This window comes from Brachyhypopomus gauderio, chromosome 7 (genome assembly GCF_052324685.1).
Source record: "Brachyhypopomus gauderio isolate BG-103 chromosome 7, BGAUD_0.2, whole genome shotgun sequence".
Lineage (NCBI taxonomy): Eukaryota > Metazoa > Chordata > Actinopteri > Gymnotiformes > Hypopomidae > Brachyhypopomus > Brachyhypopomus gauderio.
This window is the reverse complement of record NC_135217.1, coordinates 21,699,477-21,726,976: the sequence shown is the minus strand read 5'-3', so window position 1 is coordinate 21,726,976 and position 27,500 is coordinate 21,699,477. Positions and strand designations below refer to the sequence as shown.

Here is a 27,500-nt window from a genome sequence, read left to right as displayed (position 1 = left end):
GACCAGGCCAGCCCCTCCGGATGGGGCGGAGATGGATGACGGGCCACAACTCCTCTCCTCCTCTGTTCCTTTTGTTCTCCTGTTTCTTAGGTTTTTTTTTTTCCTTTTTTATTTTCATGCCCAACATTCTGTTAGTGTGTACCTCTGGTGGCATGGGGTGCTTTTGTGTGTGTGTGTGTGTGTGTGTGTGTGTGTGTGTGTGTGTGTGTGTGTGTGTGTGTGTGTGTGTGTGTGTGTGTAGGGAAAATATGCAGGACCTCAGCAATGTAAACTTTAGAGTCGGATTCAAATAAAAGCCCTTGATATAAGAGAGAGAGAAAAAAAGACAAGCGATCATCCTCTTCATCTCCTCCTCCTCATCCTCCAGTGGCCCTTCCCTGAGTCTGTGCGTCCTTATCCTGGGAGTTGTTTTGTTATGTCTGTCCCCATGAAAACTGGGACTACACTACACTCTTAATGGCTGGCATAGCCCTGCCCATGAGTGCAGCTGCAGGGTGGGGTCTGACCCCAGCACAGCGCCACTGACCGGCCCCGGCGGGGGGGGCCCTGTGACCTCTGCACATAGAGCCCAGATGTGAACTCAACGAAGACGCGTTTTCTCTTTTACTTCCATGTTTTTACATTTTGCACTCATTTCTTTCCCTGTACCTCTTTCATTATTGTTTTTACATCCTTCTCTCTTATTCTTTCTCTTTTACTTCTAAGTGACGTCCCTTTAAAGTCTGTTGTGGCTGTGAGAGTTTCCCCACACTAGAATGAAGACCATCATTACCCAGCAATCTTCAGCACCAGCCCCGCGGTGCAGCGCCCTGAACACATTTCACACACCTGACTAGATAATTAAATGCTGATTGGAATCAGGTGTGTGTGAGTTCTGCAGGACCAGGTCTTAACTGGGAGGGACGACGAAGTTTGTGCTTTTGGGGAAACGAGGAACCTGAACTGTTCCGTGGACTGTTCAGTGAACTGTTCCTTGGACTGTTCCTCAGTCGTAACACAGAGAGTTCGGTCTTCAGTTCTTCTCAGGCTCAGAGTTCAGACAGTCAAAGTTTCAACTCATTGGACTATTTTCTTATGCTATAACTACTGTGTTCTGTTTTTCTTTGGTTCCTGTTGGGTGTTTATGCAAAGATTGTGCTCCCTAGCTGATTTCATGGCAGCATATTATTTTTTGATGTCTTATCTGGGGATTTACGGACCCCTCCCACTTCCCGCCAGAGCTTGTGACGAATCACAGCTTGCACCTCCGTTTGGATCGAACAAATCAGCCAATCTCTTTGCACAGATCTAAAAACACAGGGATACATATGTCTAAACCTCCATTTAACCACACACAAAAATGTTTCACCTCAAGGCAGCACATTTTTTTAAATGTGTGTTTTGAGCTTGTAAGGTTCTTAAAGGAAGAGATAAACTCTAAATGTAGACAATGTACTTTAAACCCAGGCAATCTGATGTTGAGTTCCCCAGTTTGCCATGCTGAGTGTGTAAATGTGGAGAGCAGTGATTAGCAGTGAATGGTGACTAAATGATACTAGACTGTTGGAGTGATTCTCGTGTGGTCCATCTACTGTTTCAGCGCCAGCTCAGTTCTTCCCCGGGTTTCATCCTCCTGTACCGATCGACGACAGACATACGCAGGGGCGCTACATCTACGAACCGTCACCGGTGCCACCGCTCCACGTGTAAGTACAGACATACACTCACACGCTCCTGCGCACACACACACTCCCGAAAGTGTCCCTGTGAGCACAACTTTTGATGGGAGCAGACACACATGCACATGAACAAAACCAACCCGGAATGTCATCTGAGATCAGCGGTCTATGATGCAGAGAGTTGGAGGACAGAGGCTGCTGTGATTTGTTGAAATTATCAATATTACCAATCCGAAGACGTTAGGCTTGTGAGAAATCTCATATCTCAACACATACTTTATTAAAATATAAGACATGATCTACTTTTCCCTACAGTTTATAAGCAAAATGCCTGTTATCTGACCTGTTACCAGGGCCTTTGATTTAATTCACTGAGAACATCATCGATGGTCAGGCACACACCCACAGGACATACACACCCACAAGCACGCACATATGCACCATGGGACTCACCACGTACCAGTTCTAACCCAACACAAACTCACGCGTTCACTCCCCGAGAGTCTCACTGTTTAAGTGTGACAGTCATCAGCCCAGTCCCAGCAGTACTGACAGCTTTTCAACCTAAAAACGCAACTCAGCTCATTAGCAGCTGTGCATATTCTTTAAATGCAAAGAGGTAAGTGATTAAAGAGCAGCATTGCTGCTTTGTACAGGATTTGTTTGAAATTAGTGACATTTGTATAAAGGTGGTGCTACAAAGCAGAAGTTGCATGTATTGTGTGTGTGTGTGTGTGTGTGTGTGTGTGTGTGTGTGTGTGTAGTGAGTATTAGGTGATGTGTGAGCCATGTCTCCCCGTAGGGTGTGATGTGGCTCTGAGTTCCTCCGTCTCCCCAGGTGTCAGAAATCAAAGGGCGGGGGGAGTGGGGTGGGGGTGAGGGGCGTGTAGTGGGAGCTACGCTCGCCGTCATGTCAACACGTGTCAGAGAGCACGCAAATGAGCACGTCAGCGGTGCACGCAGGAGACGGCATGGCCCACTCGCGTGTGATTCCCCCTAAGCGCTGTGATCAAGCGCTGTCAGAACGCACACGGCAATCGCCTTCTTGCTACAGCTGTTCAGCATGTGCTCACACCCGCGTGCGCACACACACACACACACACTGAGGTGTGTATGCACACATTTACTGACCCCCCCAACACACACACACACACACACACACACACACACACACACACACACACACACACACACACACACACACACTCAGGTGTGTATGCACACATTTACTGACCCCCTCCCCCCAACACACACACACACACACACACACACACACACACACACACACATAAGCAGTTGGACACACAAACACAAGCTCACAGTCTCAGCCTTGTCTCTTTGACTCATCATGGAAGGCCAGAATAAATGTATAGAACAGGATTACAGGAAAGTGTGTGTGTGTGTGTGTGTGTGTGTGTGTGTGTGTGTGTGTGTGTGTGTGTGTGTGTGTGTGTGTGTGTGTGTGTGTGTGTTTGTGTGTGTGTGTGTGTGTGTGTGTGTGTGTGTGTGTGTGTGTGTGTGTGTGTGTGTGTGTGTGTGTGTGTGGAATTCCCCAGCTCCTTGCCAGGTCATCTCTTCTTTCCTCTGGCACATTCTCTTTTTTAACCTTTTTTCATCCTTTCTTTTCTCCTCCTTTTAAAAATCCCTTTCTGCATCTGCATGCATAACACTTGCGAGGTGTTTTGGCCCTGCGTGTTGGTGTTTTGGCCCTGCGTGTTGGTGTGTTGGCCCTGCCTGTTGGTGTTTTGGCCCTGCGTGTTGGTGTGTTGGCCCTGCGTGTTGGTGTTTTGGCCCTGCGTGTTGGTGTGTTGGCCCTGCGTGTTGGTGTTTTGGCCCTGCGTGTTTGTGTTTTGGCCCTGCGTGTTGGTGTGTTGGCCCTGCGTGTTGGTGTTTTGGCCCTACGTGTTGGTGTTTTGGCCCTGCGTGTTGGTGTGTTGGCCCTGCGTGTTGGTGTGTTGGCCCTGCGCGTTGGTGTTTTGGCCCTGCGTGTTGGTGTTTTGGCCCTGCGTGTTGGTGTGTTGGCCCTGCGTGTTGGTGTTTTGGCCCTGCGTGTTGGTGTGTTGGCCCTGTGTGTTGGTGTTTTGGCCCTGCGTGTTGGTGTGTTGGCCCTGCGTGTTGGTGTGTTGGCCCTGCGTGTTGGTGTGTTGGCCCTGCGTGTTGGTGTTTTGGCCCTACATGTTGGTGTGTTGGCCCTGCGTGTTGGTGTTTTGGCCCTGCGTGTTGGTGTTTATGCTGGGCCTCTTTTCTCTCTCCTCTCTGCTCCATTCTGCTTCTGCCCTTCTTGCTCCATTTCTAACAGGAAGGAAGTGATCATGGCTCTGTGGGCTACAAATTGGTTGGGGCAGCTACTTGGGCTGTATTATGTTTGATATTCTTCATCATTATATCCTCCACCCTCTCCATTCCCCTGTTCTCTTTTGCCTCCCTCTCTCTCTCTCTCTCTCTCTCTCTCTCTCTCTCTCTGCGTATTCTGAAGTCATATCTCTCATGTGCAGTAATGCTGCTAAGAGTAATGAATTTTTTATGTCATCTCCTCGCTCTAACACCCGCGCGCTAAAGAGAGGCGTGAGAGAGAGGGAGGGGGGAGGGGGGGTCGCTCCCAGGGCCTTGATTGATGTCCCGTGTCAGCGCAAACAAAATGGCAAATATAATTTAGCATTTAGCTTATGCGAAGATAATGGGCCAACACGCAGCTCAAACAAGACTCAGATGCACGATCCGCCGTGCTTTATCAAGCGGCGGCGAAGAGAAGAGAGGCGGGGCAAAGGTCAGAGAGAAAGAGACAGAGACAGAGAGAGAGGGGGCGACGGAGCAGGTGAATTAAATTAAAGGTGAAGTCGTGTACCTCTGCAGACACCTCTCTCGCGTTATCTGTGGCGCGCGCTCGGCTCGCCCTGCGCGCCTGTAAGTGGCCAGACGCACCTAAATGTACCTGCTTAACGGCGTATAAGATATTCATCATGCAGAACGCACCAATATGACAAAGAGTGATGATAGCGTCCGCTATCACTAATATTACGTAGCCTTCTGGCAAGCACTCTTATTCAGAGTGTGATAGAGGACGGCTTGTAGTTACTGTATCTGTTTACGGGGTTTACTTTAAGTATAAACGATCAGGCCGGTGTTAGTCGGTACTGGGTGCTTATCCGCCCCTGGACCTCTTCATCTCAGTCATAATATTTAAGGTGAAAATCTCCTCTACTCCAGATCCTTCTTATTTTGTGTCTAATAAAAAGGAAGTGTAAACGATTGGCGATTATGATTTCTGAGTTTATGATGTTGGAAGCAATGGCCGTAATAAATATGATGATTTTAGAGGAAAATACCTGCATTTCTGACCCCCTCCTCCAAAAAAAAAAGTTCTGTTGTATTTAACAGGACCTCAGGACCTCAGGACCTACGTTGCACACAGTGTCTCTCCTTCGTATGTGATAGCCAGGTCTACTCTTTTTTTAATGTTTAGATTTGAAATTCTGATGTGGTTGGCAGGTACCTGTCGTTTCAGTAACCTCTTTTCAATGTTGTATTGATTACCATTGACAGCCTCGGAGCTGTAAGGGTGGGCAGAAATTGTATTTCGCTCCGTCAAAACCCACCAGTATGTGTGATGCTTGCTGTCAACAGGGCACCTTTGCTGACATTCTGAAATTCTAACTACACCATAAAGGGAGGGAAAGGTCAACAAAACGACGAGAGTTTAGAGATTATGGTTTAGGTTAACTAACGTTTCTGTTTGGTGTTACTTGAGTTCTGCAATGTGCTGCTGGTCTGTCTCTCTGTGTGTCTCTCTCTCTCTCTTTCTCTCTCTGTCTCTCTATCTGTGTGTGTGTGAAAGCGGAAAGCACGGCGGTGTATTCGGGATTGATGGAGCCGGGGGTGAGGAGGTTAAGAAAGAAAAATTGAATTGTTTTAAGACAAGTTCTCCTCGGTGAACAGAATTAATCGTTATTAGCGCTCTTAAATATATGCCTAAGCACAGGCGGGATATGATTACGGTACTTCCCCATGCAGCCCCTCATTACAGCCTGTAATTACAGGCGCGTTTACCTCGCGGCTCTGCCATCAATCCAGCCGGCGCGCCTCAGCCACGAGTGGGCATCAACCCCACGGAAAAAAAGAGAGAAAGGAAAAGAGAGACAGAAAAAAGTCACAACTGTAATAACCATCTCATTTTCCTCAGCCTCTGCTGATTTGCTTGTCGGCAAGGAATAGTTAGCCGAGTCGCACGTTATTATTTTTTGGAAGACTTTAATTGAAACATGTTTATTTATTGCCCCTTTGGTTTGAGCGGCGGCCGCTAGCGTGGCGTGCTAACCGCCGCTAACAGCCCAGATATGAGCGGACGGAATTAAATTAAAAGCTCATAAAATGAAATATGCTTCATATTAGCTGTTTGACACTTAATTTGCCTGCGAATGAGCAGAGGAAATCACAAATTAACTGTCCTTTGTGTTCTTTTTGCTCGCCTTTCTCCTGCAGCAGTGCTATTAGGCCAAGGGAAAGCACAATTACAGACAAGGATAATTGTGTGGTTTAAGAATTCATACGGGAGAGGGCCACGGTGTGGCCCCCACGGTGTGGCCCCCAGCATTAAAGACCGCACTAAAGAAGGACAGAGCTGACCTGTATGCCACATTTCTCACAGGAATACAGCGTACGGGACAGGGGCGGCTGTATAACCCCTTGAAAGGAGGACATCACACCACCAATGGAGGACATTGCCAGGGACGAGAACGTGACTTTGCAACACCAAATTAGAATCACAACCTTCTCTGGATAACGGTCCAGTTTAACCTAGAAATCTGGCATATAAATTGATGTCCATATGAATTGTAATATAAATTGAGTTACCAAACGGAGCACCTACTTGCTGTATTTAAGTCTGGCATAGCGTACAGAAGGCATTAAATTAATCTTTCCTACTCTTCAAAGGAACGGATATGCAAGCTTCCTTACTGACTAGTAAGATGAAGTTCGAAGCAATCTGTTAAGCCAATTAAATAAAAGGTATTTGGCATATCTTCCCACAAAAGCAACACAAAAGGAAGAATTGCTTCAGACGTGCAGAAATCGTTTTACATGTGAATGTAATGTGTAATGGAAGTTAAAGAATCTGAACCTATCTTCAGAATAGTGAGCATTCTCTTGCTCTAACACACATGATTTTACTAACTAGCCAATTAGCCAGGCCTTCCTGAGAAGTGTATGAGTACATTATGAAGGTGAAAGGTGTGTGTGTGTGTGTGTGTGTGTGTGTGTGTGTGTGTGTGTGTGTGTGTGTGTGTGCGCGCATGTGTGTGTGTGTAGATAGGCATGCACAGAAATAAGAGGAGATTCTAAATTCTAAAATGATCATTCCTGTTAATCATAAAAAGTGTGTGCCCCACCCCTCCCTTTCCCCTAAACGCATTCATTCATTCATACACACACACACACACACACACACACACACACACACACACACACACACACACACATATATATACAAGGCCCGTTTACACACAAACGCCAAGTCTGGTTTCCTTGGCGACCTGACAGGACAAACTGAGGCATTTGCCACGAGTCCATTACCCAGCAGTTACCCAGCATTACTGCCAGAGTGGGCCTTCAACACAATCTCAGAAACAACCAAACATCAAACAGGATCCATGTGCCCATTTCACACTTTCACTGACACAGGGAGAGTCACAGTTTACAGACAAGGAGGAGCTGGAAGACTCTGGAAGCGTTAAAAGCAAAGTAGCTCTTACAGTAAATCCAAATCCAGTTGCAGATTTGGAAAAAAACTTTAATGTGTAATCTAGTTCTTAAGAGAATTTAAAGGTGGTTTCTCTTGTTCTCTCTTTATTTCTTTCCTTCCAGAACAGAATTTTTAAAGGTATTGTCTCCATGAAAATATATATAATTCATATAGGTCCTGCTTCAGAAGTGACCAATCAAATGACCCTAACTAAGCAGATGGTGTGAATGAACTTGTGAACGTGTGTGTGTGTGTGTGTGTGTGTGTGTGTGTGTGTGTGTGTGTGTGTGTGTGTGTGTGTGTGGCAGCACCACTGCAGCCTGGCCCTGCACCCGCCTCCGTGCCGCTGCCATCCGCGTGTCATCTATAGCTCTGGACAGTGTGGGGGGTTTTGTAATAACCTTTTCTTTAAAAAGCTGATAAGCCTCAACCTGTAAATTAAAAGAACAGATGTGGGGGGGATTGTTTGGGGGGAGGGGGACGCTCCACCAGTTCCTGGTGACATGAATGCTTGCATTTAGAAAAATGAAGGAATAGCATTGATTATTTGACTGGAAAATGGGTCAGAACCTGAAGTGGCAATGGCAGACGTGAACCCTCAGTGCCTGTTTGGTGTTGGCTGGTTGTGTGCATGAGTTCATTCTATTTTGTTGTTTATGTAAACTGTCACGAGTCCAGCTTGCACACTGTGTAGAAATGCTCTGTTTAGCATAAAGCATGTTCTCTTATCTCACCAACCCCCTTGAGACACACGCAAGTACACACACACACACGCGTGCGCGCGTGCACGCACACACACACACACACACACACACACACACACACACACACACACACTTTTAGTGCTCTCCGTGCTAAAAAAAAAACTAAAATAGCCTGTGTACTGCCATTTTTACACACTGAGTGAGTATGAAATATTACATATTGCAAACATCAACAAAAGTAAAATGTGAAAGGTTAGACATGCATAGGTTTAAAAAATTATTTTCAGAAAATTATAGAAACATTTCTTAATCATACATATGATCAAGAAATTGTTCTTAGTTGTTCTTAAAGCTTACGGTGCAAGTTGTAGTCTTATCTACTAACAACTTGGTGCTGGAGTTTATTATTTTTATACTGAAATTTCTGACTGAACAGTCCCATCTGTTTAGCTATAGAGCTACTAATGAATCAAACTGCATGAATAGACTGGAAAAAACTTAACATTTCAACATGCAGAGCCTTAAATCTCTTCCTCCAAATCTAAGTAGGCCTTCAGTTGCCCTCTTCCTCTGGGGTGAATAGCTGAAGAGCTGCCTGTCTCTCTCTCTCTCTTTCTCTCTCTCTCTCTCTCTCTCTCTCTCTCTCTCTCTCTTTCTCTCTCACTTAATCCCTCTCTCCTGTGCCGCAGTGTGAGGACGGGCGGTCAGGCAGCGGCTGGCCTCATGATTAATGATGTTTATAGTTGACGGAAAGCTCCCTTATTTATCTGTATTGCTGCTCAGCAGATACCATCAGTCACCTGAATGAAAAATATTCACTCATACCAATTTTGCAGGATAATTGAGTGGAGTCACTTCCCCTCTGTCGTCTTTCTCCCTCTCTCTTTCTCCCTTTCTCTCTCCCTCCCTCCCTTTCTTTTTCTTCTTTCGCTCTACCCATGCTATCTGGCAGTCTTATCATCGCCACAGTAATTTTTGCGCTGGCTTGTTTGATATGGAGAGGCCGGCTTTAGCCACATTTGACATTAAGCTTCTTCAATTTTCACGAGAGAGAGAGAGAGAGAGAGACAGGGAGAGGGAGGGAGAGGGAGGGAGAGAGAGAGAAAGAGAGGGGGAGAGAGAGAAGATGCAAAGAAAGTTGCATGCCACTTTTTGAAAATGCCTGCTCTTGTGCTTTTTTTCTCAAGCAATTTCAGGATTTGGAAAGAAAGTGAGATAAATTCTAAAGGAGTAATGGGTGCAGATTGAAGCCCTATCTTTTCCTCCCCATGCTTGGTAATACATTGGTTTCCTAGCCTAAATGCTTGGACACTTCTTTTTTCTACTCTTAAGCCTGTAAGAGGCAGCAGGGTATTATGGGAGCACCTCACTACAGTGTGAGGAGTAGCAAAACAAGGTGAGGCAAGAACGGGAGCATCCCCGTCATTTTAAATAAGCGCTCAAACAAGTACATTTTTCGTTCAGTAATTACACGTGTCGTTTTTGGTTGTGTTAATTTTAGCCATCAAAATTTCAAAACGTATTCTCCTGAATAATTACTTCAAAAATATATGTGAGAATATTAGAATCCCATTAGAATAGGTTGAATAGTATTTGACAAAATGATTTTAGAAATTAATTTACATTTTTATCAGTATCTTTTGCAAACTGGATTTCCTATAAATTTGCTGCACAGACACCTTAATTATGAATGGTGTTCATATGTTTAAAATGTGCTTTTTTATCATTTTGTCTTAGTGACGTTAGATCATGCTAGTGTGTTTTTGTTTTGATCATCAATCTTTTATTTACTTTGAATTTCTTGAAATATCAATAATGATTTATGAGGGTTCTTGTAATTTTTGCAACAAATTATCTGGTTCATTTGATCTTGGTAGTAGATGTTTAAAGTAAGGGGAAAAAAACCTAATAGACTTTAAATGATTAGTGGTCTTGAACAATAAAATTGTCTTTTTTATTTCCCAAATTTTCAGTCATTTTCCTTGGAAAATTTATTTGGTCTGCTTTTCAACAAATTTATTTATAAAAGATATGAAATCCCTAAATGTTCAAAAGTCCTTCTCAAAAAGAAGGAAAATAGGAAGATGGAAAAATGAGGATGAAAATAAAACACATTGTTTGATTGACAGGCGAAATCCATGTAATCACAGTCAGACATTTTAAGGATGCTGGCTGTCAGTCATTCAGTGGGTGTGGCTTACTTGTCAATACACTGTCTCCTCTTAATTGGACAGGGAAAATAACAGCAACAATTAGGAATTTTACGCTTGCAAAGAATGTTCATCCTTTTAGTCACACACAGACACACAATTCACAAATGACTTTTTTTTCTTTCAAAACAGCTCCTCCTCCAAACACACAATCCAAACAGAATTATTCATCCTCACTGAGGTTTACCTGCAAAAGAAAGGAATCATGTAAATAGAGAATTTGTAGTCTTAAAAAATTTAATAAACCTGCAAACATCTAAACTAATGGAACCAATGAAACACTACAAAACACTGACACTGACATGCCCTTACAAAAGTGTGTAAACACGCTCCTAACATGGTGTGATGACAGGGTGCGATAACCTCATTTAAATGATATAAAAGACATCATTTGTGTGCAAATCATGTGGTCCTGAGCCCACTCCATTGCAGTCGGAGGTCATTTCGTTTAATGAAGAGATTATTTACAAAAGTGGATTTCACTCAGGCCTCAAGTTCCACGTCAAACTTCATCTGGAGAGTCCGATTATTGAAGGGGGGGGGGGGGGGGGGGACTCGGCATCGGGCCCCCTAGAGGGTCCAAGCGGTGTTCTCCCTCAGCGCCCTGCTGCACACGGCTCCTCCGTGGGAGGAGGGACGGGAGGTGGGCCGGTGCGTCCCCGACGCCGGGCCCCTGGCCCCACAGGAGAGGGCCCAGGCGGGAAGCATGCGCTCCGAGTGCCCACGTCGAGCCCCAGAGAGTGCAGCCTCGGGCCCCGCACTTGCACTCCTGGGGCCACTTATAGAAGGTAACCAGCTTTACAGAACACAGCTATAAATCCTTCTTGCTCTTCGACAGAAAAAAAAAGAAGTCTGTCTCTCGCGTGTGTTTTACTGTCCCCCCCTCACCCTGCACCCACATCGTCTCTATCTTTCTCTTGTCTTTCATGTCTTTCTCTCTCTCTCTATCTCATCCCTCTCTCCTAAAGTAGCGTGTAAATGTGGGCAGCTTGAACGTTGCAGGATGGTATTACCACATGTGGTCAGCAAGGCCTCTGCTCAGGGTAATGAGCTCAGCAGATGAGCTGTGGAGGGGACGGAGGACTGCAGGACAGGGTTTGAGGACCATACCACTTTATTCACCGTGTTCTTTTGAATTATTTCACCAACATATCGGAAGGTGACTCGTACGAGAGTCCCAGTAGCCTACTGTCTTCTTGACTGAAGGAGGTGTACGTTGTTGCATACTGACCAAAATGAATTCCATCCTCCTGTGGTTTTTTCTGAAGTTAGAACGTTGGAATGAAATACAAAAAACTAAGTATAAAACTATAACATAAAAGCATTAAGTCATAAGACTGTGTGTGTGTGTGTGTGTGTGTGTGTGTGTGTGTGTGTGTGTGTGTGTGTGTGTGTGTGTGTTGCATGTTGCAAGTGTCCCTGGTTGTGTTGATCTTGTGTGTGAATTTGGTAGTGCTTTCACATCCTTGTTAGTGTGTATGTTTGTGTGAGCATATTTATCATATTTATAATAAGTTCATTATGGTATTACAAAGCTGTGTGTTCTTCTACCTTTCTTTCTCTTTGCTCACTTTCTGTCTCTTCCTCTCTCCCTCTCTCTCTCTCTCTTCCTCTCTCTCTCTCTCTCTCTCTCTCTCACACACACACACACACACACACACACACACACACACACTCCCCTCGCAACTGTTCACTCATGATTAAATATCAACGCACTGTGCTTGACATTTTATTAGTCCAACAAGATGGATGAAATGGCAAGGATAAAGTAGGCTATGTGTGCTATGTGTGCCCCCCCCCCCCACACCGAGGCCTGACAGCCCACCAGTCGCCCTTTTTCTCCTTCCGCCAATTTACTAGAAGAAAAGAACAGGAGATAGATTTTGGGGGGGTGGGGTGGGGGTGTTTTCCCCTCAGTTTACTTAGTTTCTCATCTACACATGACACGATTAGGGATTTTCAGTGGAGCGCCTTAGTCCTACACACACACACACACACACACATACACAGACTCTTGATTCTCACCTGCGTCATCACTATCTCTGTACTCTCCGTGTCTCTCTCACTGACTCATTTGACTGAGCTATAGTGTGCTGGGAGTGTGCAGCTGTGTAATCTGCTGGGTTTTTAGCTCCGGGCCTCGTCTGGGTTTCCAGAATGGGGAGGCGGGACAGAGAACCGACGTGCCGGGCGAGAGGCGAGGGCGCACGCGTTTCTTTCCCAGCGTTCTTGCTGTGGCGCTGGGGAGCCGCCCCTCCCCCACCTGCTCCGGCCTCAGGGCCTCCCTCTGGCTCCCTCTTCTTAGGCCACAGGGTTAAGTCCGCCCGCCCTTTACTTTGACCTTCGAAAAAGAAGTATTAGCCATAACAGGAAAGTCTGGGGGGATTTTTTTTTCCCTCCCGAAGCTGTGATGTGATGTGCGGTCCGGTATATCGGTCCAATTCTCACACGAAACTGCATCAGCCGTCAGCACGAGGCCATTATGAGCTTCTAAAAAATGTCCCAACGCATGTAGCACAGAACCGGTGGCTTGAACCCAGTCCGTCATAGTTTGGGTAGCTTCAACACCTTTTTTGGCGAACTGATTTCGGAAGGGACGCCTGAAAGAAGCTTGTTTATTTGGAAAGGCAAAGGGGGCAAAAGAGGGCGGAACGTTTTCATTCTTTGGCTGTCTGTCATTGCGTGGGCTTGTTTGTTTGTGGTTGGAGGAGCCCTTGAAGGGCAGGAAGCCGGCATGGCTCGGTGATTCTCTCGCTGTGCCTGCAGCGTCCTGTGTTGTTGTTTGCCGTTGTCCCCTTGCACACTGTTTACGTCCACGCTAAACTCCAACAAGGACTTTGTAAATGGAGTGTTAAGGCACGATGCGTTAATCGCACTCACAACACACAAGCAAATGTTGCCAAGTGCAAGCATGCTCTCCAGACGCTGCAAGTATCTGGACAGATGCGTGAAATGCGTGAGTCTCATGGGTGTCACTGCAGGACCCGGACGGGTGTGTATATGCAGAATTTCAGGGGTAGCTGAGTGACACCGTAGGACCTGATTGCTTGAAGCCAGTGACCCAAGATAAACGTGTCATTCTGTCTTTATGAAAACACTGTGTGCTTTGCCGTGTGTATGTGTGTGTGTGTGTGTGTGTGTGTGTGTGTGTGTGCATGTGCGTGTGTCTTTGTGCGTGTCCTTTTGGGTGTGTTTTTTTTTTTCTAAGCATGCAGGTGCAGATCATGTGGGCACCAGTGAGTGCGTGTATAGGGGTAGAAGGTGAAAAGTTCACACACAACAGTTTCTGGTCATGCAGGTGAAACTCCAGAAGCTCGTAAGGCAACGTCTGACTGAGCACGGAAACCCAGAGCTCAAGTAACAAGACACAAGCACACGTACTGCATCTCTGACCTCAGAGCTCCCCAACACATCACACACGCCTCTGGTCTACGAGCTTTCGGTTACAGCAGCGCAGCACAGACAGGCTAACTTGGCAAAGTCATACCCCACTGTACGAAGAGGGCGGGGCTAACGACAGTAGCAAAGTCTTGGCCCCTTTGCACAGAGTCTACAAGAACAAGTTCACTTATCAGACATCCCATCTCTCCGTCCCTTTGTCATACTCTTTCAGTAGCCAGAGAGGGAAGGACAGGCTAATATTTGCAAATATAACTGGCCTCTCCCAGCAGGAGGCCGTAATGACTGCCCCTCTTGCCTAGCAAGCCTTGGTCGCCCCCTACAGGGAGGGGCACGGGAGGCTGTGACATTGGGAATGAGGAAGTTGTACAGAGATGTTACAGATTCACAGCAGGAGCACAGACCTCACTAGCACAGACACACGTGCTTTCTCGGGTCCTCCACTCCATCTCCATAATCTCTGCCTGCCTCTTTCGCTCATCTCAGTCATTCCTTCACGTGAGTCCATCATGACACTCGTCCTCCTCCGTACGCACCAGCTCCAGTGTCCTCACTGTCTCCACCACCTCCTCTTGTCCCTGGGCTTCCTCACTCTCCTCTTTTCTGTCTTTACCCCATTCATCCTCTACCCTGTCTGCCTCTTACCTTACTCTGGCTTCTGTCTAGTGGTCTCCCACTCTCTGTCTCTGTCTCTCTCTCTCTCTCTCTCTCTCTCTGTCTCTCTCTCTCTCTCTCTCTCTCTCTCTATCTCTTCTGGCTCAGTTGGTCTGTGCCTTTGATCTCTGAGAGGGGGGGCATTAAAGGCTTGCTGTTTCCACTGTCAGGGGCCATCTCTCTTCTACCCTTGCCACCCCCCCCTCCCCCCCTTTCATCGTTCTCCTGGACTACAGGTCCATGGGTGTGGGAGAAGCCTCCATGAAGCCCTTCTGAGGCAGACTGTGTGGTGGTGTGCGCTTACATGAGTATGATTTCACTTCTCATGCTGGACTGTTTGTGCTCATTTCCCCATTATTATAATAGCTGCGAAATGGATCTGGTCGGTATGCCGAGACTGGGGACGTAACGGAGGTGACGCCGTCACGCTCGCTCGCCACCGCAGTGTTGACACAGCGGGATACTGTTTCCTGTCTTAGACTAACTCCAGCCCCATCATTCTCAGAGTCGAGCACACGAACCGTCTTGTTTGTTTTAATTTATTTCATATTTCATCTGTAAGTACGGGCTTACGTATGGAGAAAAGCAGTATGGACACATCGTTCCATTTAAATGGCAATTGTGTGGTGAGGAGGGGGATAAAGAAATGGAGAACAGGAGAGAGAGAGAGAGAGAGAGAGAGAGAGAGATGAGGGGGAAATAGTTTCCATATGTTGAGCTTTGCCTCTGCAGTTAAGGATAGTCATTTGGAGACTGTGGGAATCGCAAAGCAAAAGGAAAAGCCGCCTAAGCCTTTATTTCATCTTTTTAATCATTTTATTTCTCCAGTTCTCTCCTTGCGCGTTGCATGTCATGATCCTGCTAAAGCAGAGCTGGCCTGACCACAGCGGACCCAAGTCTTTGATGTAAATCTTAATCAGGAGTAAGACTGGTAGTCTGTTCAGTCTGAAGGGGAGTGTGTGTCTGCGTACGCTTCCCCTCGCATTCTTCCTGTCATCCTCACACACACTCTCTCCGGTTTCCTCATACACAATGGCATGTCACAAAGTAAGGCAGAGACATACTTCTGAGTGTATCGGTGCTGAAAAAATATATATGCCCCCACATGCTTATGAACATACCTTCTCTTTCTTCCTTTCACATATAGACACTCACACACACACACACACACAAGCAGATATGTGAACCCACCCTAATCACCACTTCACGCACTCCGCTTCCTTCGTCTTCCTCGCCGGTCTTTCTCAACACCGTCCTCTCTCCGCACCCCCTCAGGGCATGACTGGTTGGCTCGGCACTGCTGCACGTTTCAACATGAAGCCAACATAGCGTTGCTTCACTTCTGATGAAACCCGCCCGGATGGGAAACGCGACATCATCGGTGTCCTTTGCTTTCCGTACCACTCACACCTGAAAATTGTAGCCCGCCACACAAATAGCAGACAAGTCCAAATGTGAAGCTGACATCTGTGCTGAAAAGAGGCCTTGTGCCTTGAGTCCCGTCTGAGTGTTTGACCTTTCACCCTTCCACCATGCGGACTGAGGACAAACTCTGGCTGTGTTCATCATCCGTGCATCAACATTGTCTGAATTTTCACACAGTCACACACTCATCATAATACTTATTTCATTATCTTTTACTTTGTGTGATTCTTAAAGGGATAGTGTGGAGAAAGAGGTTTATGCAGTTCACTTGGACATTAGCAATTAGCCAGCCAAGAATTTAGTGCCCTCCTCTCATTTGTTGTCAGGTCCCTCACTGTGGGCCAGACAAGTCCTCCATGAATGGTTTATGCTGTTAATACTAACTGTATAGGACCAGTGAGTTGTTGGGCAGGAGCTTATCATTGTGGACAGGTGCTCACGCTGTGTGTAAACAGGAGCTGTTAAGTCCACACAGGGGCATCTGATGTTAAACCCACACAGGGGCACTGCTACACAGCAGATGGTCAAATCCACGTAATCTCCTCAGTGTTTTGTGCTTTACTTCTTGTCTTGTTACATGTGACAACAACCAGGAGCCACCAAAAAAAAAAGAAAAACCAAACCCATCTGTTCGATCGGCGCAAATGTGCCGCCCCAACAGCATAAATGGGGGAAGGGGGAGTCGTCTGATGGGGAAACTCTAAAGCTCTGAACGTGGGTCTCACGCCACCGTGCCGCCCCGGGCCCGGCCTCCCCCGAGTCCCGTCGTCTGTTTACAGATTTGATCTTTATTTATTTGCAGTACGACTGAGGTGGAAACCCGCGACAGGGATGGTTTTCACAGCCTGTGTCACAGTGGCTGAGGTGCAGCGGGGCTAATCGCCATGCTAACGCTAGCTGGCTGTACTGGTCTCCCTCACTCCCTCACACTTTCCCAGAAGCTGAATTTGCAGCACCACAGCAAAATGTCTTCTGTCCCAGTGGGATAAATAGAGACAAGGCTCTTCTCTCCATCCAGTTCTTCTGGAGTGGGTGTAAAATAAATGCTAGATATTCCCACTAGAGCGGCCCTGCGGGTTCGGGGCTTTAACGAGGGCTCTGTGATAGTGGACCACAAGACTTTTCTGTAGCTTTAGATCAGTAAAGGTTTTTGTTGTCACAGCCACAGGGCCATCGATTTCACGCTCGTGTAAAAGCCACTATTGCAGGTATTGATTTTGTAGTAAAGTGTCGTGATATCAGATAAATGAATGTTGTAGGTATTGCAGTCATTGCCTTTTAAAGAGAGACAGTCATTCTTCATGGACGCTTACGCAGAGTATGTGTGTGTGTGTGTGTGTGTGTGTGTGTGTGTGTGTGTGTGTGTGTGTGTGTGTGTGTGTGTGTGTGTGTGTGTGTGTGTGTGTGTGAACTCTTTGTATTTACTGACGTGATGAGTAGGTGCTGAGCATTTGTAGTCCTGTCTACCGAGCTAAGTTAATGATGCAGGACATGAGGGCACACGTACACACGCCCTCGTACACACACACACACACACACACACACACACACACACACACACACACACACACACACACATATCCAGTTGAGGGGAATCACACAGAGAATGTGGGTGTGTATAACTAGTCGTCATGATGGTAAGACACACAAAATTACAGTTACAGTTAGGCACTGTTGCAACATTTGGTGCAAACATTTGTAAACTTGGGCTTGAGTTATTATTTTTGTACATCAGTTGTTGACTACACTTTGTCAATTGTTTAAACATATTGTGGATTTGTTTTGTGAATAAAGTTAACCTTTAACTTTTAAGATTTGTTTTGTTAAAATGCATGTTTGCCTTTCTAGTCTTTATTAATATTCAGTGTAACTTTTGAATTTAACTTGAAGCTCCAAGCTAATGTTAATTTAGCTCCAAGTTTGGTACACCTGCCCTTTCACCAAGTAATTCAACAGGAAGTAGTTGTTAACTCTCATGATGTCACTTGCATATCTTCTGTCTATTCTCATGACCACGAAGCCTTGCTTATCAGCTCTCTCAGAGCAGAACGCTTATCTACAAACAGATGGGGCCTTTAATGTCTCATGTCCTCCATCGATATGTTGTAGGGAACTTATCCTAGATCTTCACCCTCAGTCCAAGATAGTTCTTATAAACATGCACACAAAACTTAAAAACAAATAAGTCTTCCATTTGTTCAGTTTGGTAAGGACTAGAAGTTCCTTCAGCAATTCCCCGCTAAGCAGAGGGGGGTTTGTGGCTGACCCCTTTGTTAGCACAGCCGTTCCTTCATTAGGCTGAAACTGAGCTTCTTTATTAGAAGACTGTGGGCCGGACTCCAGAGACTGGCAGGGGAACGGGTGGAGGGGACAAGATTGGGGTATAATTGGGTCCTTCCGGTCCTTTACTTCTCTCCAAGGTCACCTCTAGACAAACTTCTTCACAGGACAATTCCCATTGCCTCCAACCTCTTCTGACTTTTTTCTTTTTCAAGATGTTGTGGTGTTGGTCTGTGTGTTTTGCTTTTTTTCCCTTGATTTTGGTGTACTTCAAATAGTCTTTTGAAGATATACATGAAGACGAGTACCCTTGTGCTAAAATATCGTGAGTTTTAGTTATTATGCACTCTTAAACCCAGCCAGCAGTGGCATGTTTCAAGCTTGCCTGTTTGAGTCTTTTCTCTTTGAGTCTGTATTTTGTACAGCAGAGGTTCTGTGTTGCCTTGCTAAGCACGGTATGATCACCTCATCATTCCTCGACATGCTTGTACAAACCCACTTTGACTACGCTGCTTCTCCAGAATGTGTGAACTCCCTATGATGAGTAAAAGGCATGAATATCCAAAAGCAAGAGGTTGAGTGGTATCTGCAGGTTTACAGGCCTATAAAAACAAAACTCTCAAGACTTGCAGACTTAAGAAAACATTGCACAGCATTGTGGGTAGCAACGAGAATTCCTGGCCGTCTTTGTCTGATTAAGACACTGTGCTGAAAGCTGGCTTTGATCTTCGGAAATGTCTGTGAGGGGAAGAGTTGGAATTTAGCTCGGGCGTTCTCCCTCCCTCCTGCTCTAAGATTTGGCCCCTGCAGATGGAGGCAGATAGATAGTGTCACCATTCATTTCCTGCTCTAGTTCATTCTACGTTTTAAGAGAACTCGGACCTGGAGGAGAGAGTGGGACTGAATTGCACACATGCCAAAGGTTCCTTCAGAGCTCTTTTACTTCTATGATTTACTCTAAATGCTTCAGTTCTACATAGAATTTTTTTTAAAGATTGAAAGACTTGGAGTAAACCACAAGCTGAAAGTTTTAAGATGTTTAAATACACATACAAACAAATACATACTGTACATACTATACTTGAAACCACTTCTACGTTGTTAACTCATTTTGTGTTTTGTGTTTTTCTGAATCCAGACCTCCCGCGCTGGCAGGCAGCCCCGCATTTTCGGATATCTCCGTCATCCGAATCCCACCCCACCGGAACCCCTCGGTTGCAGCAGAGTCGCCCTTTAACCCCCCGCACCCGTACATCAACCCCTACATGGACTACATCCGCTCCCTCCACAGCAGTCCCCCCCTCTCCATGATCTCTGCAGCCAGGGGACTGAGCCCTGCAGATGGTGAGTACCTCAGGGACCCATTCTGGGGGCCTCTGGAATTCTTTCTAATGTGCACCCTATAGCAGAGATCACAGCTTCTCCACATATGGTTTTGGAACATTCTTTTGCATGGACACCAACGTTTCTGAGCTCTTTATAGCTTCTCTTTGAGGAACTCTGTCAGTGTTGTCAGCGTGTCAGCATGCCCGTGTGAAAGTGAAGGTGGCAGCACAACATCACGACATTTTTTCACTAGTCAGTCACGCCAGTCAGTCAGGTCTTTCCTTCCATCACTCAATAACATCACACCAGGGTGAAAAAGTAACGATGCAACACTTTTCCTATGAAGCATGATCTCGGTCTTTCAAACTAAGAGCACTATAATACTGCTGGGTGTTTCATGTTCACGATGCACCTCGTTGGGTGCTTTGTTGTACCACCACTGGTGTGATATAAGAGAGAGGGACCATCCTTCCCTTCCACTGAGCATAAGGTTTGTTCCATGGACCCCAACCGAAGCTACATGACACATCTGGGACTTACGCCTGAATTCTAGCAGCAGGGCTTTCTCCAGCCTTTACGCTTGCCTTTGAGATTTTAACACAGCGCAGACCAAACGTACCCTAACAACGACGATTCCAAGCGTAGTGGACCTTTATATAACCTCGTGCTCAGCATCGTCGGAAGCCTGTGTGCGAATGCTCTTGCTGAGGAGGGGAGCCTCGAGCCGGACCGAGCCGGACCGTTCGGCAGGGTCATTCCCTTTGATCCTGTTCTCACGTCCCCGCCTCCAGAGGAAGGACCGGCGCGCGCAGCAGTTGCAGTCAAAGTCGAACGGTTGGGGGGGGTGGGGGGTGGGTCGGAGAATCGCGGCCAGGGCCGAGGTCAGAGGGCACGGGTTGGAGGGGGCGAGGGAGCGAGGCGGGGGGAGAGCGGGGCGGGCTTAGGCCTGCAGGGATCCGATTGGGTGCTTTGCACGGAGCCAGGCTGGGAAATCAATTACAGGCTTGGCGGGAGCGTGCTGTTTTTAAAGAGCCTCCGCACTGCGTCGGTCTCTTGGCCCACCGCTCAGCCGTGGAGCTTTAATTGAAGCCTGGAGCTCAATTACTGAAGGAGGCCAATTGGAGATCCCTCCCAGAGGCCGCAGATAATCGCCACTGTATCGAACCGTGGCTCCATCCCACATCAGCTACGTTTTAGAGTGTAGTGTAGGAGCCCGAGGGGTTGCACAGGCGTGGAACCTGGCCAGATGGATCACTGTTACGGCCTGAAGGGCATTAGTTCATTATTTGCTATTTGTAACTGAATTAATATTTCGAAGGTGGATTTTCCCGCTTCGGTTGTGTCTTGTGTAAGATCAGACTTGGGGAGTTACACTATTTCAAACCAAGGTCATAGAGTGTAGAGTGTAGGTCACTCTAAATAGGGCAACACAGTATGTTCTAGTATGATTTTAAAAGTCTCTTCCAAAATAGGTTATAAACAGGATCTGTTTCCATGGAAGAGAGACCGTGTTGTTGGCATCAGAAACAAGAGCCACCTCCCTCTTCCCAGTTTCAGTTGATCTTGTGGATTAGATACCAATTATACACCAAAAAACACAGTCCAAACCCATCAACTCTGACACACCTCAACAGGCCCAAAGATTGTGCGCCTAATTTTTTCACTGCTTTTTATCTTATTTAAAGAAGCATTCTTAAGTCACATAACATACACTTTAAGACCTTAGACCATCTTAGACTTAGTATGACACGTCATACTCTGTGAACATTTTGAACCAGTACTTGAAAATATAAAAATTGTATAGGCCGTTCTGCTTTTCTGTCTCTCCTTTTCTCTCTCCCTTTTTCTTTCGTTTTCTCTCTCCTCTCTTCGGTCTGAACGCCCTGTCTCTTGAGTTCCCTCTTCCCCCCATCAAGATCCCCCCCAGCACTGAACGAGAACACCACCTGGCTGCCGCGGCTCACAGAGTCACGCGGTAGTTCGTCTTTGTCTCCGCCCATCACCCGCATGCTCCGCCCCCATCCCTGCCCCCACCCCATCAGCGGCCCACCCGGTCCTCAAATCTGCCCTCCTGCATCAGGAGCTCCAGAACGTCTCTCGAAACGACCCCTTTTTCAGGAGAGAGTTTGTAACAACGGAGGCAATTAAGACAGCAGCTCACCGCTCCTCCCCCTCCATTTAACGCCGTAATACCCATGTCCAATTAATTTGGACTTTGTCTACTTGCATTCATGCAACCAATCAGAGATGCATATTCCATCCATACAGTTTGGGCCTCCATTTGAATCCTTTCTTCCCCTCATTTATTTATTTGTTTATTTACTTTTTATTCTTTCCCTTTAAATTGGGGGGAAATAAACAGGAATTAGCTGGAACACTTTGTGCAGCTAAACTGATTTTTGTTTCTGCATCCAGAGGTCTTTCTATCCTTGATTCTCTTCTACTATGCTTTTTGTGTGTGTGTGTGTGTGTGTGTGTGTGTGTGTGTGTGTGTGTGTGTGTGTGTGTGTGTGTGTGTGTGTGTGTGTGTGTGTGTGTGTGTGTGTTTATGGGATGTTAAGGGAAAATAAAGGAGTTACGAATATGAGGGACAGGCAGAGAGAAAAAGAAAAGACTAAAGAGGGAGAGGAAAAGAGGGGGGTGAGATAGAGGGGGAGAGAGGGGGGAGAGAGGGGGGAGGGGGGTGAGAAGGAGAGAGATAGAGAGGGAGAGAGGGGGAGAAAGGGGGGGAGGAAAGAGAGGGAGCATTGCCTCTGTTGTTTAATGCATGCAGATCTGAGGAGATCTGGACCATTTGTTTTTAAATGGAGTTTGAAGTTGGTCGGTGCGAGGGGAGGGAGGTGTGTTGGGAGGAGGAGGTGTGTAGCACTGCGCTCTCCGATAACACCCCGCTGCCTCTCCCTCCATCCACGGCCCCATCCATAATCGCACTGGGCATTACCCAACCCCCCCCGCACACACACACACACACACACACACACACACACACACACTCGCTCCTAAGCCCTCAGGTCACAAGGTATTACAAAACACTTTCTTTTCTAATTCTCTTCCAGCGTGACTAAACAGGGCCAGAGCTGAGAACCGTAGAGCGAATTTGCAACACATAACACAGCGCTAGCAAAAAAGCAACAGTGATTATTAGGCCTTACCACCTACGCAGAGAACACCAGTGAGTCCAGGTGCTGGCAGACTGAGCTTGTGTCTATCTGTGTCTTGTTTCGTCTTTCCTCGTCTCACTCTTGCTTCTCTGTCGCCACGGTGCTCTGCAGCTCACCCGGGTTTGACCACGGTGGAGTACTATCATCAGATGGCGCTACTTGCCGGCCACCGCAGCCCTTACGCGGACTTCATCCCCTCCGCCGTGTCGTCCACCGGAGCAGGCAGCAACGCCCTGCACATGGACTACCTGCAGGCCCTGGAAGGTGAGCAGAGTCTACACTTGGGCCCTGTTCCAAATCTAAACACCACCGTACCCTCCAGGTCCATGTGTATATAGTGTGACCTGGATCCAGATTCGAATGGTATACTTCCCTTTGGCAGCCTAGCTTCTCACACTCGAGTTGTATTTTGAGAAATTAACCTCCCCCCCCGAAGGTAGTACTTCCATACTACTATACTTGCATACTTCCATACTACTATACTAATGTCCTTACTTAGTCATGACAGTACCAAACTACTGCTCTTTTTCATAGTGCTCAGGTTTCTGGATGAATGGAGCATTTAAAAGGAAAAAGCCATTAAACATGTTAAACACACCATTATAGAAAAAAAGAGATTGTGCCATTTCTGGAAAAAGTGAGTGAGATAATAGAGTGACCTGATTTAAATGAGCCATTGTCTTAATGCTTTCAAATGGGGGAGGAGTGCACATGTGTGCACATGCGTGTGCCTATGTGTGTGTGTGCATGAATGTGTGTAGAACTTATGCTAATGAGTTATTTTAAAGTGTAAATAGGAAATTAGAGGCCCGGTGGTTTTGAGAGTGGTTGAACTGACTGGCCTGCCCGCCTTTGATGACAATGTATTTAGTCAGCCTCTCGTTAGCTCACCCACCCCTCAACCCTCCTCTCCCTTACAAACTAATTAAAACTAGCCAAACTTGCACTGGTATCAGAAAATTAATTGCTATTAAGTGGGAATTGGAATGTCCCACTATTCATCACGGGAGAAATCCTTTTTTCTGTGGCACTGTTTAAGATTAATAGACTGAAACAAAACAATTAGGCCCAGTGTTTCTGAGACGGAGAGCCTCCTTCACTTCACAGATCGGCTGTGATCCGGCTTGGGTAATAACTCATCCCTGTTTCAACAATGTGTGTTCCACGCCAGCCAAATTAACACTTTAAAGCTCACTTTTATGATATAGAGACACAGAGCGAGAGGGGAAAAAAGAAAAGTCCATTATCGGTGGGCTTTTGTTAATAGTGGAAACGGGTAGCAGTGGTGGCTGTGAATTTTAGCTGAGCTCACATCAGTGCAATTACTGCTGGAGGGGGTTGTGGGTAATGAAAGGGCAGGCCTGCCCTATCTGTTTGGGTTCTGATGGTGGTATTGTTTAAATGTGTTAGCCGCTAATTACATGACGCGCGCTGCTAAGACCTATGCGGTGCCGACATCTGTATATAGAATGACATCTTTTGAAGTTTCTGTAGTGGGCTACGTGTTTTCTGTGAATTGTTCACTGTTCATTAGAATTTCACAAAAGTGTTTGTATGTCAGAACGTTGTTTTTAGGTGCACATTTCTGCAGTGGAGTGATGTTGGTTTGTGTGGCTAGTGTTTGTGTGTAAATCACCTGAGCTGTATTCCTGCTCCACAAGGTGGCACATGGACCTGTGACCAGGTGAACTGTGAAGGGGATTTATTTTGTATTTGTAATAGAGGAATGCAGATTGTGTTTTATGATTAAGTGCTTTTGAACATCTGTCAAATCGTTAAATCATCAGCTAAAAGATAAAGTGGAAGTGTGTCTGTGTATCTGTCTGTCTGTCTGTCTGTCTGTGTTTGTGTGTGCATGCCCCACACATTCAAATCCATATCCATTCAAAGTCCTGAAGCACAATTCTCTACAAGGCAGAGGAGTGACAATGTATTACAGGCTTCCGAGCACATGAACACACATGCACATGCTCACACACACACACACACACACACACACACACACACACACACACACACACACACACACACACACACACACACACACACACATACTCACACACACACACACACACACACACACACTCATCCACTGATTTACATGTGAATGGCAGGCAAAGTAAATGCTTGAAGTGTCAAATGAGAACAGAGTGAGAGAGAAAGAGAGAGGAAGAGAGGGAAGACAGAGTAATCTTATTTCGCGTGCTTGCCTTCCGATAAAATTTAAAACAACTGGGATGGGGTGGGGGGGGGTGAGTGAGTCACAAAGTCATTGTGTCACTCCACGTAACAAAAGAGCTCTATCCCCTCAGCGACGCAACCCTCTCCCTCCTCTCCTCCTCTCCTCCTCTCCTCCTCTCCCTCCTCACTGTGCCTCTCCCGCCTTTCTTGTTTGTGACATCCGCGAGTGAAAAGACAACAAAAGTCATTTCTTAATCTGTGGATGCCCGTCATTGTGTGCGTGTGGAAGGCCTGTCTTCAGCAAGGCAGTCTCCTGGTGAAGGCTTTTCAAATGCAGCCCCTGCACTCCGCACTACTCAAACACGTTAAACGTGATTAAATATTGCTGTGACACAGACGTGGGTGAGAGAAAGACGTTGTTATTCGTGCGTTTTGCTTTTTTTTTTCTGCCACGCGTACATGTGTGTGTGTGTGTGTTTAATGTGTGAAATGTGGTCATTGAGTGAATGGAGCTCTTCTCTTTTTAGTGATTACACTAAATTAAATCAATTTTAGTGAGGAAGTGTATTCAATAGAATTGTCATAATTATTGGTCTTTAAAGTTCCATTTACATTTTTTTCTTGAGATTGTTCAGTCCTCAAGTGCCAAACCCAAAAGCCAAAAAGAACTGGATCCACTTAAGGAAACTCTGTCAGAAATGATTCAGTTGTTCCTGACTGACATGACCATAAAGCGTCTAGCTAACATTTTATCAATGACTACTGTTGGGAACATATCAGAACTGACATTTCTTTCAACAGACATGGGCGCATTCTGGCCTTCTCTGCACTGTGGTACAGCAAAGAATGTATGAATGGCTACATGGGAGGAGTATCAGATATAGTTTGAAGTGATCGTCCAATCACGTGGCTAGATTCCGTTAAGCTTTTAAAACCCCACTGAACCCTGCTGGAACTGTGAAATGAGAACTGCACCATATTTTAAGAAGGAATTGTCGCAGAACATTGGCCTAGCACCTTTTTATGCAAGCATGACATGTTTAATTCTCTCTCTCTCTCTCTCTCTCTCTCTCTCTCTCTCTCTCTCTCTCTCTCTCTCTCTCTCTCTCTCTCTCTCTCTCACTCTCAGGTTCTCGTTTTCCCAGCCCGAGGCTCCTGGCCCGTCAAAGCAGGAAGCGTCCCCTGCCCGTCTCGCCCCACTCAGACTCCAGCTTTGACCTGCAGGTGATCCGCAACTCGCCCAACTCCCTGGTGACCATCCTGAACAGCTCGCGGCCCAGTACCTCCACCAGCGGCTCCTACGGCCACCTGTCCGTCGGCACCGTCAGGTACCGCCCGCCGCCCGCCGCCCACAGCCGCTCCGTTCGGGTCCCGCAGGTACCGGATCGCGGGCGTGGTGTTACTGGGAGACGGGGCGGGGGAGAGGGGGGGATAAGTGACCTCTCATTTTCAGTAAGTGATCCCCAAAGATCGAGCAACACCGTGTAGTTCCTGGTGTCCGAAGAGACACGTTTACTGCGCTGTGCCTCACGTGGTGATGCGTGTGATGCTGCGTGACCCTTTGCGTCTGCGCACGTCTCTGGGCTGGGTCTGGTTGTTCGACCCCTGACCCCATCTCCACGCTCCGCATTAGCGTCAAGCTTTGTCGGCCCACCTAGTCGCTGTACGACGGGTACGCTGAGGCTTGAGCGGGAGGACGGGGAGGACAGGGAGGTGGCGGGAAACAGGATACGGGGACGGGAGACACGGCGGGAAGGAGCAGGACGGCGTGATAAAGCGCGGCCGGCGTTCTCCCTAATGAGAGGGGCGTGTTCAAAGCAGACGGGCGCTGGCAGGCGGAAGACGGCGGGCGGAGGGGAGCGAGAGCGACGGAGAGATGGATGGCGAGGAAGAGCGCAGCGGAAAGCGGGTGGAGTGGGCCGTGATGGATGGCCGCAGGGTGGTGGAGCAAACTGGGAGGGGGGGGGGGGGGGGTCGGTTCTGACCGGGAGTCGGCACGGGCGCGCTCCACGCTCCCTCCAATACGCATCGTCTGATTAACCCCCCCCCCCCCCCCCCCCCCCACATCAGAGCAGGAGAGCCCGACACGGCACTATCGCTCACGTCCGGGGAGGGGTGGGGGTGGGGGGGGAGTGTAGCGGGCGGATGACGGATGGAGGGGACACAGCGCGGGGGACAGGGGGAGGAGGACGGCACCGGGTCGACTCCACCATGAGCTCTAATGGGAAATCGAGGGACTGTAGAACTGAAACTACGTCACTGTGTGTGCAGCCGTGTGGAGGCTGGTGGAGGCTGGTGGGGGTCCTCTGGGCCAGCCACCCGGGCTGGGTCAGTGTGTATTCCAGCCAGCCCAACCAAATCTTGTGTGACTGTCAGTGAGCAGCCCGCTGGTTAGCGGCTTAATTAACCTGTTTTACTTAAGCTTAATTAATCTGTAGGAAAACTTTCAGTCAGCCCCGTCCTGAAGGGGTTTTGGACAGCAGTGAACCACAAAGCTGCTGAGTGAGAAAGATATTGATATGTGGCTTAGTCAGTGACATGGGGTTGATCAGGTCACTTGGCCTCGTGTTTGACCTAGATACCCAATCGTGCCTTAAAAATACATTCAGTCTTTTGGATGTGTTTGTATTTCCCTGCGTCCAGGGAGGAGATGGTTTGGAATAGATGGTGAAGCTGCGTTTCTCCAGCTTTCTATCTGAAATCTATTTTATTCCAACATAAACTGAGAAGGTTATCATTGTTTTTGGAAACACCGGAGTGGA

General features: G+C 47.1%; 1 protein-coding gene across 1 annotated transcript in view; it reads left to right on the top strand.

The window, feature by feature from the left end:
• gli3 (GLI family zinc finger 3) overlaps positions 1 to 27,500 on the top strand; it is a 103,442-nt gene that overhangs the window by 52,729 nt on the left and 23,213 nt on the right. The window contains exons 4-7 of the mRNA XM_077012596.1: positions 1,580 to 1,685; positions 19,209 to 19,414; positions 22,669 to 22,821; positions 25,868 to 26,066. Of these exons, the coding sequence (XP_076868711.1) occupies positions 1,580 to 1,685; positions 19,209 to 19,414; positions 22,669 to 22,821; positions 25,868 to 26,066 (664 nt within the window). The remainder of the gene's footprint in view (positions 1 to 1,579; positions 1,686 to 19,208; positions 19,415 to 22,668; positions 22,822 to 25,867; positions 26,067 to 27,500) is intronic.